At 46.7% G+C, this 13,134-nt stretch overlaps 1 protein-coding gene across 4 annotated transcripts in view; it reads right to left on the bottom strand.

The window, feature by feature from the left end:
- Positions 1-13,134, bottom strand: part of LOC125447838 (dyslexia-associated protein KIAA0319-like) — a 118,786-nt gene that overhangs the window by 46,366 nt on the left and 59,286 nt on the right. For 3 of the 4 annotated variants that reach the window (XM_048522628.2, XM_048522617.2, XM_048522625.2), the window contains one exon: positions 2,962-3,049. In XM_048522628.2, coding sequence (XP_048378585.1) covers positions 2,962-3,049 — 88 coding nt within the window. Of the gene's footprint in view, positions 1-223; positions 295-2,961; positions 3,050-13,134 lie in introns of those variants that run through there. The other variant, XM_048522639.2, reaches the window with a different exon arrangement.

Raw genomic sequence — 13,134 nt, 5'->3', positions numbered from 1 at the left:
AGGTCAGCAGATTTTTCAGTCTTGTTTAAATCATGAACTTTCCTCTTCAGTCCAAGGGCAAATTTCCACCTGTATTTCGCAGGATGAACAGTAGAAACAGTATATTTCCATCCCGCTCTCTCCCCGAGATTCTTGCAGACTGACCTATCTCAGCCTTTTTCTGTCCAATATTAGAAAATCCTGCGAGCTGACAGAACAGTGACTTGCTATGAACTCTTCTCACCTCAAAGCCCTTGGCATCACATGGACCGTGTAGCTGGGCAGAAATGGTGATGAGCTATCCTTGAGACCTGCAACTTTCTTCCATCTTTGAAATAAATGGACAGTTTAAGCCACAACTGATTACAACCCTGTCTGTTTTACTTGCAACAGCAAAACTGATGACGCAAGCCAAATGAGCATTTCAATTATAAACCATTGGCATTCATAAGCTAACACTGCAAAATTTCATTAAAAAAATTTAATGAGTACATTGTTCACATGGGTACTAGCAATATTATAATAATGCACAGTTCCAATGCAAATATGAGCATGAGATGGTGCTGGCTCATCTAATTATTTGAACATTTTCAAAACTCCTTTGTGAAAAGAGAATATAAAGGATGCTTCCACTCTCAGAGTCATAGAGATGTACAGCACAGAAATAGACCCTTCAGTCCAACTCGTCCATGCTGACCAGATATCCTCAGTAAATCTAGTCCAAATAGCCAGCATTTGGCCAATATCCCTCTCAATCTTTCGTATGCATATACATTTCCAAATATGCCTTTCAAATGTTGTAATTGTACCAGCCTCTACCACCTCTTCTGGCAGCTCATTCCACCCTCTACATGAATAAGTTGCCCCTTAGGTTTCTTTTAAATCTTCCACCTTTCACCCTCTAGTTTTGGATTCCACCAGGGTGGGGGAAATACCTTGTCTATTTACCCTATCCACATCCCTCATGATTTTATAAACCTCTATAAAGTCACCCCTCAGCCTCCAATGCTCCAATGAAAATAGCCCCAATCTATTCAGCCTCCCCTACAGTTCAAACCCCCCCCAACCCAGCAACTCCCTTGTAAATCTTCTCTGAACTCTTTCAAGTTTCCCATCATCCTTCCTTGAGCAGGGAGACCAGGACTGCACATAGTATTCCAGTAGTAGCCTAACTAATGTTCTGTACAGCCTCAACATGACCTCCCAACTCCTATACTCAACACACCAACCAATAAGGAAAGCATACCAAATGCCTTCTTCACTATCCCATTGACCTGTGATTCCACTTTCAAGGAACTCTTTGCTCAGTAACACTCCCCAGAATTTTACCATTAAGTGTAGAAGCCCTGCCCCGATTTGCCTTTCCAAAATGTAGCACCTCACATTTATCTAAATTAAACTCCATCTGCCACTCCTTAGCCAATTGGCCCATCTGTACTCTGAGGTGACCTTCTTCATGTCCACTGCATCTCCAGTTCTGGGGTCATCTGCATACTCGCTAACGATACCTCCTATGTTCGCATCCAAATCATTTAAGTAAATGATGGAAAACAATGAACCCATCACCAATCCTTGTGGCACACCATTGGTCGCAGGCCTCTGCCACTGCCCTCTGTCTTCTACCTTCCAGCCAGTTTTGTATCCAAATTGCTAATTCTCCCTCTATTCTGTCTGATCTAACCTTGCTAACCAGTCTACCATGAGGAATCTTATTGAATGCCTTACTGAAGTCTATGTGGATCACGTCCACTGCTTTGCCTCATCATCCTCTTAGTTATTTCTTCAAAACACTCACTCAAGTTAATGAGACACGATTTCCCACGTTGATTATCCCTAATCAGTCCTTGACCTTCCGAATACATGTAAATCCTGTCCCTTAGGATTCCCTCTAACAACTTGCCCACACCGATGTCAAGCTCACCGGTATATGGTTCCCTGGCTTTTCCTTACTGCCATTATTAAATAGTGGCATCACATTAGACAACCTCCAGTCTTCTGGCACCTCAATGATACAAATATCTCAGCAAGGGGTCCAGCAATCACTTCCCTAGCTTTCCGCAGAGTTTTAGGGTAGAACTGATCGGGTCCCACCTTTATATCTTTTAAGATGTCCAGCATTTCCTCCTCTGTAATATGGACATTTTTCAAGATGTCGCTATCTATTTCCCCACGTTCTATGTCCTCCGTAATTTTCTCCACAGTAAAGAGTGACACAAAATACTCATTTAGTATCTCCCCTATCTCCTGCAGTTCCATACATAGGTGGACTTGCTGATCTTTAAGGGGCCCTATTCTCTCCCTGGTTATCCCTTTGTTCTTAATGTATTTGTAGGATCCCTTAATACTATTCTCCTTTTTGCTATTTGCCAAAGCTATCTTATGCCCCCTTTTTGCCCTCCAAATTTCCCTCTTATGTATATTCCTACAGTCTTTATATTCTTCTAAGGATTCACTCGATCTCTGGTATCTATACCTGACATATGCTTCCTTCTTATTGTTGACCAAAACCTCAATATTTCTAGTCATCCAGCATTCCCTACACCTACCTGCCTTGCCCTTCACCCTAACAGGAACATATTGTCTCTGAACTATTGCTATCTCACTTTCCATTTTCCAGTCATCCTTTTACTGCAAACGTCTGCTGCCAACCCCCACCTTACCCCGCCGCCCCTTCACCCCACACACACACACACACACACACACACACACACACACACACACACACACACACACACACAAGTTCTTGCCTAATACCGTCATAATTGGCCTTCTGCCAATTTAGAACTTTAACTTTGAAATCAGGTCTATCCTTTTCCATTACTATTTTAAAACTCCCAACTCTCCTGATAGAAACTGAAAGGTCAAGGATGAATCCTGTCAGCTCAATAGGCTCAATGGTGATTAGTTCAAACTGAAGAGGGAAAGGACCTGACAAAAGTGATTCCTCATCTGATGCTCACTAAACAATATTGTCAGTATTACCAGGCTTCACGGTGACATTGATAAAGCTTTCTCCATAAGCGCCCTCTCCAGACACACAGATTCTGAAAATGTATAGGCCATCTGACAGCTGAAAATAAAAATAACATTACATCAGATAAGATCGAATTTCACAGCATAGAAAATACCTGGTCAGCCCAATGGGTCTGTGGCGGCATTGACACACCTCGTAAACCTCCTTGCACCTCAGCCTATCTCACCCCATCATTGTATCCCTCAATTCCTTTCTCCCTCATTTACTAAGCTAGCTTCCCCTTAAGTCCATCACGGCTAGCAGCTAAACGCCTCCAAATTCTAACCACTCTTAAGGAAGAATTTAACACCTTCAGATGCTAAGCACACTGTCTACCTTTGTAATTAGTCCCCCCTTTTCACGTTGCAGCCATCCATAATCCACCTGAGAACATTCTTTTAATATGGATACAGGCTTTTATATTAGCAGTAATTTCAATAAATAGTCTTTACGCATAGGCTGTTAATGCTATATTGAAGAATCAGTGAAGTGTATTAATGTAAGCGGAAGTACTGCACTGAGCAAAAGGTCATTAAAGTCTAAGCAGCACTATAATTGCAAGCATTTAATTACTGTTAGACACAGTGCTTTCAGGAGCAGAGGGTTAGACTTTCATTCTTCACCTCTTTTGAAATCCAACCCAGATTGATGGGATATTAAATTCCTTTTCTTCGCAAGTGATCAAGCTCTAATTTGAAGTGAATATGGGCAGTGAGTTTTAGTATTGCTCACATCTCTGTTTCTTATAGTAATAAGGTATTTCCCAATGGTAAGGGCAAGTTGATGCACATTCCAAATAATATAATTACAGAATTATTACAGAGCAGAAGGAGGCCATTCAGCCTATAACACCTGCGCCAGCTCTCTGAACGAGTAATTCACAGTTCCATCCCCACTCTGTTTTCCTCTAGCCCTGAAAACTTTCCTTTTAAGATAATGATGCAATTCTCTTTAGAAGGCCATGAATGAAGCAGTCTCCACCCAATGCCCAGGCAACACATTCTAGATCTGATCCACTTGGTGAATAAAAAGCTGTTCCTCACACTGCTGTTGTTTCATTTACCAATCATAAACAATCTGTACTCCCTGGTTCTTGAACCTTCCAACGATGGGAACATTTTGTCTCTATCTCTGTCCAGACCCCTGATAATTTTGATCATTGCTTTCAAATCTACTCTAAACCTTCTCTTCTCAAAGAACTACCTCACCTTTTCCGATCTATTATATAACTAAAGTTTCATATCCATGAAACCATTCTTGTGAATCTTCTCTGTGCTATATATAACGTATTCACACCTTCCCTATAGTGTGGTGCCCAGGCTAGGCTCCATGCTCATTACAATACCACTACAAATTTATCTTAACTTTATGGTTCTTTTATTCTACACCTATATGCATAAATTTTAGATTCCTGTATGTATTATTGAAGGTGTTCTCTAACTGCCAGCCACCTTCAAATGATTTGAGCACACATATTCCCAAGCCCATCTGTTCCAGTACTCCCTTTAGAATTCAGAGAGGATGGGGAGAGGGAACTGGAATCAATAGGGAGAGAGGGGGAGGCAGACCGAAGATGGAGAGTAAAGAAGATAGGTGGAGAGAGTATAGGTGGGGAGGTAGAGAGGGGATAGGTCAGTCCAGGGAAGACGGACAGGTCAAGGAGGTGGGATGAGGTTAGTAGGTAGATGGGGGTGCGGCTTGGGGTGGGAGGAAGGGATGGGTGAGAGGAAGAACCGGTTAGGGAGGCAGAGACAGGTTGGACTGGTTTTGGGATGCAGTGGGTGGGGGGAAAGAGCTGGGCTGGTTGTGTGGTGCAGTGGGGGGAGGGGACGAACTGGGCTGGTTTAGGGATGCAGTAGGGGAAGGGGAGATTTTGAAACTGGTGAAGTCCACATTGATACCATCGGGCTGCAGGGTTCCCAGGCGAAATATGAGTTGCTGTTCCTGCAACCTTCGGGTGGCATCATTGTGGCAGTGCAGGAGGCCCATGATGGACATGTCATCAAGAGAATGGGAGGGGGAGTGGAAATGGTTTGCGACTGGGAGGTGCAGTTGTTTCTTGCGAACTGAGCGGAGGTGTTCTGCAAAGCGGTCCCCAAGCCTCCGCTTGGTTTCCCCAATGTAGAGGAAGCCGCACCGGGTACAGTGGATGCAGTATACCACATTGGCAGATGTGCAGGTGAACCTCTGCTTAATGTGAAATGTCATCTTGGGGCCTGGGATAGGGGTGAGGGAGGAGGTGTGGGGACAAGTGTAGCATTTCCTGCGGTTGCAGGGGAAGGTGCCGGGTGTGGTGGGGTTGGAGGGCAGTGTGGAGCGAACAAGGGAGTCATGGAGAGAGTGGTCTCTCCAGAAGGCAGACAGGGGTGGGGATGGAAAAATGTCTTGGGTGGTGGGGTCGGATTGTAAATTGTGGAAGTGTCGGAGGATGATGCGTTGTATCCGGAGGTTGGTAGGGTGGTGTGTGAGAACGAGGGAGATCCTCTTAGGGCGGTTGTGGCGGGGGCGGGGTGTGAGGGATGTGTTGCGGGAAATACGGGAGACGCGGTCAAGGGCTTTCACGATGACTGTGGGGGGAAAGTTGCGGTCCTTAAAGAACTTGGACATCTGGGATGTGCGGGAGTGGAATGTCTTATCGTGGGAGCAGATGCGGCGGAGGCGGAGGAATTGGGAATAGGGGATGGAATTTTTGCAGGAGGGTGGGTGGGAGGAGGTGTATTCTAGGTAGCTGTGGGAGTCGGTGGGCTTGAAATGGACATCAGTTACAAGCTGGTTGCCTGAGATGGAGACTGAGAGGTCCAGGAAGGTGAGGGATGTGCTGGAGATGGCCCAGGTGAACTGAAGGTTGGGGTGGAAGGTGTTGGTGAAGTGGATGAACTGTTCGAGCTCCTCTGGGGAGCAAGAGGCGGCGCCGATACAGTCATCAATGTACCAGAGGAAGAGGTGGGGTTTGGGGCCTGTGTAGGTGCGGAAGAGGGACTGTTCCACGTAACCTACAAAGAGGCAGGTATAGCTGGGGCCCATGCGGGTGCCCATGGCCACCCCCTTAGTCTGTAGGAAGTGGGAGGAGTCAAAAGAGAAGTTGTTGAGTGTGAGGACGAGTTCAGCTAGGCGGATGAGAGTGTCGGTGGAGGGGGACTGGTCGGGCCTGCGGGACAGGAAGAAGCGGAGGGCCTTGAGGCCATCTCCATGCGGAATGCAGGTGTACAGGGACTGGACGTCCATGGTGAATATGAGGTGTTGGGGGCCAGGGAATTGGAAGTCCTGGAGGAGGTGAAGGGCGTGGGTGGTGTCACGGACGTAGGTGGGGAGTTCCTGGACCAAAGGGGAGAAAACGGAGTCCAGATAGGCGGAGATGAGTTCGGTGGGGTGGAGCAGGCTGAGACGATGGGTCGACCAGGGCAGGCAGGTTTGTGGATTTTGGGAAGGAGATAGAAACGGGCCGTGCGGGGTTGGGGAACAATGAGGTTGGTGGCTGTGGGTGGGAGGTCCCGTGAGGTGATGAGGTCGTGAATGGTGTTGGAGATGATGGTTTGGTGCTCGGGGGTGGGGTCACGATCGAGGAGGCGGTAGGAGGTGGTGTCGGAGAGTTGGCGTCTGGCCTCGGAGATGTAGAGGTCAGTGCGCCATACTACCACTGCGCCACCCTTGTCTGCGGGTTTGATGGTGAGGTTGGGGTTGGAGCGGAGGGAGAGTAGGGCTGCCCGTTCTGCGGGGGAGAGGTTGGAGTGGGTCGACACCACCCCCAGGCCTCCTACCCTCCCTCGACCTCTTCATCTCCAACTGCCGTCGAGACATTAACCGCCTCAACCTCTCCACCCCTCTCACCCACTCCGCTCCCTCTGCTCCAACCCCAACCTCACTATCAAACCCGCAGACAAGGGTGGCGCAGTGGTAGTATGGCGCACTGACCTCTACATCGCCGAGGCCAGACGCCAACTCTCCGACACCACCTCCTACCGCCTCCTCGATCATGACCCCACACCCGAGCACCAAACCATCATCTCCAACACCATTCACGACCTCATCACCTCAGGGGACCTCCCACCCACAGCCTCCAACCTCATTGTTCCCCAACCCCGCACGGCCCGTTTCTATCTCCTTCCCAAAATCCACAAACCTGCCTGCCCTGGTCGACCCATCGTCTCAGCCTGCTCCTGCCCCACCAAACTCATCTCCACCTATCTGGACTCCATTTTCTCCCCTTTGGTCCAGGAACTCCCCACCTACGTCCGTGACACCACCCACGCCCTCCACCTCCTCCAGGACTTCCAATTCCCTGGCCCCCAACACCTCATATTCACCATGGACGTCCAGTCCCTGTACACCTGCATTCCGCATGGAGATGGCCTCAAGGCCCTCCGCTTCTTCCTGTCCCGCAGGCCCGACCAGTCCCCCTCCACCGACACTCTCATCCGCCTAGCTGAACTCGTCCTCACACTCAACAACTTCTCTTTTGACTCCTCCCACTTCCTACAGACTAAGGGGGTGGCCATGGGCACCCGCATGGGCCCCAGCTATGCCTGCCTCTTTGCAGGTTACGTGGAACAGTCCCTCTTCCGCACCTACACAGGCCCCAAACCCCACCTCTTCCTCCGGTACATTGATGACTGTATCGGCACCGCCTCTTGCTCCCCAGAGGAGCTCGAACAGTTCATCCACTTCACTAACACCTTCCATCCCAACCTTCAGTTCACCTGGGCCATCTCCAGCACATCCCTCACCTTCCTGGACCTCTCAGTCTCCATCTCAGGCAACCAGCTTGTAACTGATGTCCATTTCAAGCCCACCGACTCCCACAGCTACCTAGAATACACCTCCTCCCACCCACCCTCCTGCAAAAATTCCATCCCCTATTCCCAATTCCTCCGCCTCCGCCGCATCTGCTCCCCCGATAAGACATTCCACTCCCGCACATCCCAGATGTCCAAGTTCTTTAAGGACCGCAACTTTCCCCCCACAGTCATCGTGAAAGCCCTTGACCGCGTCTCCCGTATTTCCCGCAACACATCCCTCACATCCCGCCCCCGCCACAACCGCCCTAAGAGGATCCCCCTCGTTCTCACACATCACCCTACCAACCTCCGGATACAACGCATCATCCTCCGACACTTCCACCATTTACAATCTGACCCCACCACCCAAGACATTTTTCCATCCCCACCCTTGTCTGCTTTCCGGAGAGACCACTCTCTCCGTGACTCCCTTGTTCGCTCCACACTGCCCTCCAACCCCACCACACCCGGCACCTTCCCCTGCAACCGCAGGAAATGCTACACTTGTCCCCACACCTCCTCCCTCACCCCTATCCCAGACCCCAAGATGACATTCCACATTAAGCAGAGGTTCACCTACACATCTGCCATTGTGGTATACTGCATCCACTGTACCCGGTGCGGCTTCCTCTACATTGGGGAAACCAAGTGGAGGCTTGGGGACCGCTTTGCAGAACACCTCCGCTCAGTTTGCAACAAACAACTGCACCTCCCAGTCGCAAACCATTTCCACTCCCCCTCCCATTCTCTAGATGACATGTCCAGCATGGGCCTCCTGCACTGCCACAATGATGCCACTCGAAGGTTGCAGGAACAGCAACTCATATTCCGCCTGGGAACCCTGCAGCCCGATGGTATCAATGTGGACTTCACCAGTTTCAAAATCTCCCCTTCCCCTACTGCATCCCTAAACCAGCCCAGTTCGTCCCCTCCCCCCACTGCACCACACAACCAGCCCAGCTCTTCCCCCCCACCCACTGCATCCCAAAACCAGTCCAACCTGTCTCTGCCTCCCTAACCGGTTCTTCCTCTCACCCATCCCTTCCTCCCACCCCAAGCCGCACCCCCAGCTACCTACTAACCTCATCCCACCTCCTTGACCTGTCCGTCTTCCCTGGACTGACCTATCCCCTCCCTACCTCCCCACCTATACTCTCTCCACCTATCTTCTTTTCTCTCCATCTTCGGTCCGCCTCCCCCTCTCTCCCTATTTATTCCAGTTCCCTCTCCCCATCCCCCTCTCTGATGAAGGGTCTAGGCCCGAAACGTCAGCTTTTGTGCTCCTGAGATGCTGCTTGGCCTGCTGTGTTCATCCAGCCTCACATTTTATTATCTTGGAATTCTCCAGCATCTGCAGTTCCCATTATCTCTCCCTTTAGAATTGTATCCTTTCATATATGCTACCTCCCCTCATTTTCCCTACTAACTGTGAATCATTTCTCAGTTCTCTGTATTGAATGCCATTTTTTACTTGATTATCCATCCACCAACTTGATTATACACTCTTACAGTTTAGAATAATCTTCCTCACAGTTCACAGTACTTCCAATATTCATGTTATCTGCAAATTTTGAAATTGTGCCCGGACATTGCATAGGTGCTAACATCAATTCCTGAGGAGCCTGACCATAACCTTTCTTCCAGTCTGAAAATTAACAGTACTCCTATTTGGCTTTCTTTTTTGTTGAATTGTTAGAAGAGAATTTTTTAATGAGTATTATTCCTTCACAGGATGAGGGCATTGCTGTCTAGGCAGCATTGTTGCCCATCCCTTATTGCCCAGAGGGCAGTTAAGAGTTAACCACATTGCTGTGTGTCTGGAGTCACATATAGGCCAGACCAGGTAAGGATGGCAGTTTCCTTCCCTAAAGGACATTCCCGAAAGAAAATTATGTTAACATATCATGGAGAGACGATTTTGTAGTTGTCATACTTTGTCATGGATCCAAAATGATCTTAACATGATAATGTTATAGTGGGAAAAACAAACTTTCATTATTCAATTTTCATCATTTGACTTTGGTACCAGAGATGTTCATGAACTAAAAATTGTTTTTACAATTGCAAATACTGTCCTAAGAGGATTGCTGTGATCATCTGACCAGGTTGAGCCAAGCTCATGACACTATCAGTAAATCTAGGCCAAATTCACAACATTATAAAAGGCATTATATCTCCCAGTTAATTCACACCTTTTTTTAAAGTTACAGATAGAAGGGTGTCTCTGGAGTAGTCAGCTTGGAAAAATTAATGAGCAGACTCAGCAATATGCAAAGGAACCTTAATCAACAGCTGCTTCTGAGCAGCAAAGGGGAGATAAGAAAATGGCTTTGCAAAAACTAGAAGAGCCTCTCTCTGCCTGTCGTATTGTCTCAATCTCAAACTCAGAAACTAGCCAATGAAAGGCAATTTGGAACAAGAATCCCGATTCACTGCACATTCCAGGACATCTGCAACCTCACATTTACAGAGGAAACCAGAGCACAGCTGAACACAGAATCATAGAATTCCTACAGTGTGGAAGCAAGCCTTTAGGCCCATCAAATCCACACCAATCCTCAAAAGAGCATCCCACCCAGACCCATCCCATCTAGCCAGCACATCCCTTGACACGATGGGCATGGCTAATCCACCTAAGCTGCACATCTTTGGACTGTGGGTGGAAACCGCAGCACGCGGAGGAAACCCACACAGACACGGGGAGAATGTGTAAATGCCACACAGACAGTCACCCGAGGTAGCAGTGCTAACCACTGAGCCACCGTGCCACCACTATAGGTGGGCTTGGGTATTCTCCTGCTGGTAACACAGAGGTTCTGAAAGAAACCAAAGCTGTGACCACCTTTGCTTCTTGGTCTGTATCAACTATCCCTCACGTCTCTCTTTCTTTTTAAGCCCAACCTGCATCTGAATGTATGTTTATTGTGGTGTTTTATAATATTTTTGGGGTAATAAAATGTCACAATCTTTCACTCAAGAAAACCATGCAATTTGCTCCTTCATTTTTGATATGTTTAGTTGAGGTATGATACAGACTGAAAGGAATATAAAAAAAAGGGAAGTTGTGACCCCCTCCTCACCTGGTCATAACAGTAAATGCTTCTGAACTATGAAAATCAAAAACATTCTAATATGAAAGCTTTGCTCAATAAAAGCGATTAAACTCTAATTGGCCTAAGCTTCTACTTTGTGGACTTACAAGCACATAGGTTTCCATTAGCAGGAAGACAAATCATGTATTCCATCCAAGTGGTATTTCATTTGTCCACTTCATACTTCTTGTTTAGATATTTATTATGGAATTTGCACTGGTCTCAGTAAACACAATTGACTTGAGAATCAAATTACATTAAATGAACGACAAGGCAGCAATTATGATTAACTTCTTAAGCAATCAAATATATTGCTGATGCTAACATTCAGAATTCATTCTTTTCTACTGTTCTATTTGGAGAATTTAGAGCTGAAAAATAAAAATTAGTTAGATATGACTACCAATCATTTCACATTCTTATTAAATGCCCTACATGTCTCAACTTGTGACCAACAAGTTTTTTTTAAACCACAGTAGTCATTAGTGATCTGTTTAGGATATGGCCACCACTTTACAGAAGTGCACCACATTACGTACTCTCAGCTATGCTGGAAAAACTAGTAAACAAGAAGAAAATACTGAGGGCACCTTATATGCAAGTTCCCCTCCAAGCTACTCACCATCTTGACTCTGAAATGCTTTGCTGTTCCTTCACTGCTGGGTTAAAATCCAGCAGTATTGTGGATCCTAACTACAGTGCAAGGAGAGTAGCAGTATGAGAAAGCAGCTCACCATCAGCTCCTCGAAGGGTAATTAGGGACAGGCAATAAATGCTGGTACAGTCAGCGACACCCATGTTCTTTGAATATATTTTTTAAAAAGCACTGGCAGAGAGGTCAGCGTTGCTAATACATTCACTGTGTATGTGGAGCCAGAAGTCAGCCCTGATCATATGCATGTCTGCAGATGCACATGCACTGAAGCCCAAGGAATCTTCAATACACTCAGCTCTGCTTGATGCCCCGCTTTCATGTTCCTTTGTTCAATCAGTGTCCTCCACACCGTTTTGCTCTCCCCATTCACTATACCACTTGCCACCCTTCCTGTTCACTTAGCACCAGAACCCCTACTGTCTTTTTCTCATTTACCCCCTTGTTCCAGGATAATGTGAACTGTTCTTTGCTGTAGGCACCTTGCTGTGACTTTTGCTGGTTGTAGTATCACAGGCACTGCAACTGTATGGGCTGTGAGTGAGTCCTCTGCAGTTGAAGTGGCAATAAATTTGGCTTTCTGAGAACCACTTACAAAGCTCCCAACCAGCCAGAATTAATGAACAAACAGCAATGTATTGCTCTTATATTGAGAGCTACTCAATTGAATGTAAACTTCGTCCCTTTGAAACTGAATTTTTCTAGTATTTCCTGAGCAGCATGAAACCTCGTGCAACGTCTGCTACAGCAGCTATTTTCTTTCCCTAAACAGAAACGATTTCTCATCAAAAAAGGACGAAAGGATGATGACATAAAGACCACCAAGGTCATCAAGTTCCACAATTGACACCAAAGCACTTCATGGCAATCATATTTGCCCAATAATCATTGGGCTATTTGAGAAAAGAAAGGTTCTGTTCCAAAACAGTGTGGACAAACTTACAGATGTAGGTAAGAAAAGGGGTCAGAGGTCACTCGAACAGTGAGAACTCAACCTATGCTCATGGGATCAAGTGATTGACAGAGGTCAGATTGCCTGCCTCAAATCCAGGATATATCGACAACAAGTGTTCAGGGTCAGAGGGAGATTTTGTATGATTAGTCCTTCATCTTTGTCAGGGAGCTGGCTACTGCTGGTGGAAGATGGACCAGAAGAGATTGAGTGAAAACCTAGAGAAGAATTTCCTAGCACTTCAGCTAGAAAGCAGGATGCTGCCTTCACAACTTTAAAGAGATCGAGACACTCCGTGCCAACTGCCTGTGCACCCTCTGATGTCAACAAACCATCCTCAACAGTCACAAGTTGCACACTTCTCGTGTCTAACCAATGTATTATATCTAAACTGTTGTTTCTTAACAAACTTTCGAATCTGAATAATCTTTACATATGATTGACTGCCTATCTAAAGTACCTGTGGTCCCAAACTCCTAATATCTAGCAAAGAATAATTGAAGGCCTGAATTGCAGTCTGAAGCTGGCTCACGCATTATAAAAAGGGAGCTGAATCCATTACAATGTGGGCTTCAGAAATTGCAGTGAATTCACAATGGACCAACTTTTCTGGAAGGTCCCTGCTGAAACACAAACATAGTTTTCACTTTCATAGTTGGTACTTACTCCAT

Source organism: Stegostoma tigrinum, chromosome 2 (genome assembly GCF_030684315.1).
Source record: "Stegostoma tigrinum isolate sSteTig4 chromosome 2, sSteTig4.hap1, whole genome shotgun sequence".
Classification (NCBI taxonomy): domain Eukaryota; kingdom Metazoa; phylum Chordata; class Chondrichthyes; order Orectolobiformes; family Stegostomatidae; genus Stegostoma; species Stegostoma tigrinum.
The sequence above is the reverse complement of the archived record's forward strand: the minus strand, read 5'-3'. Positions and strand labels throughout refer to the sequence as shown.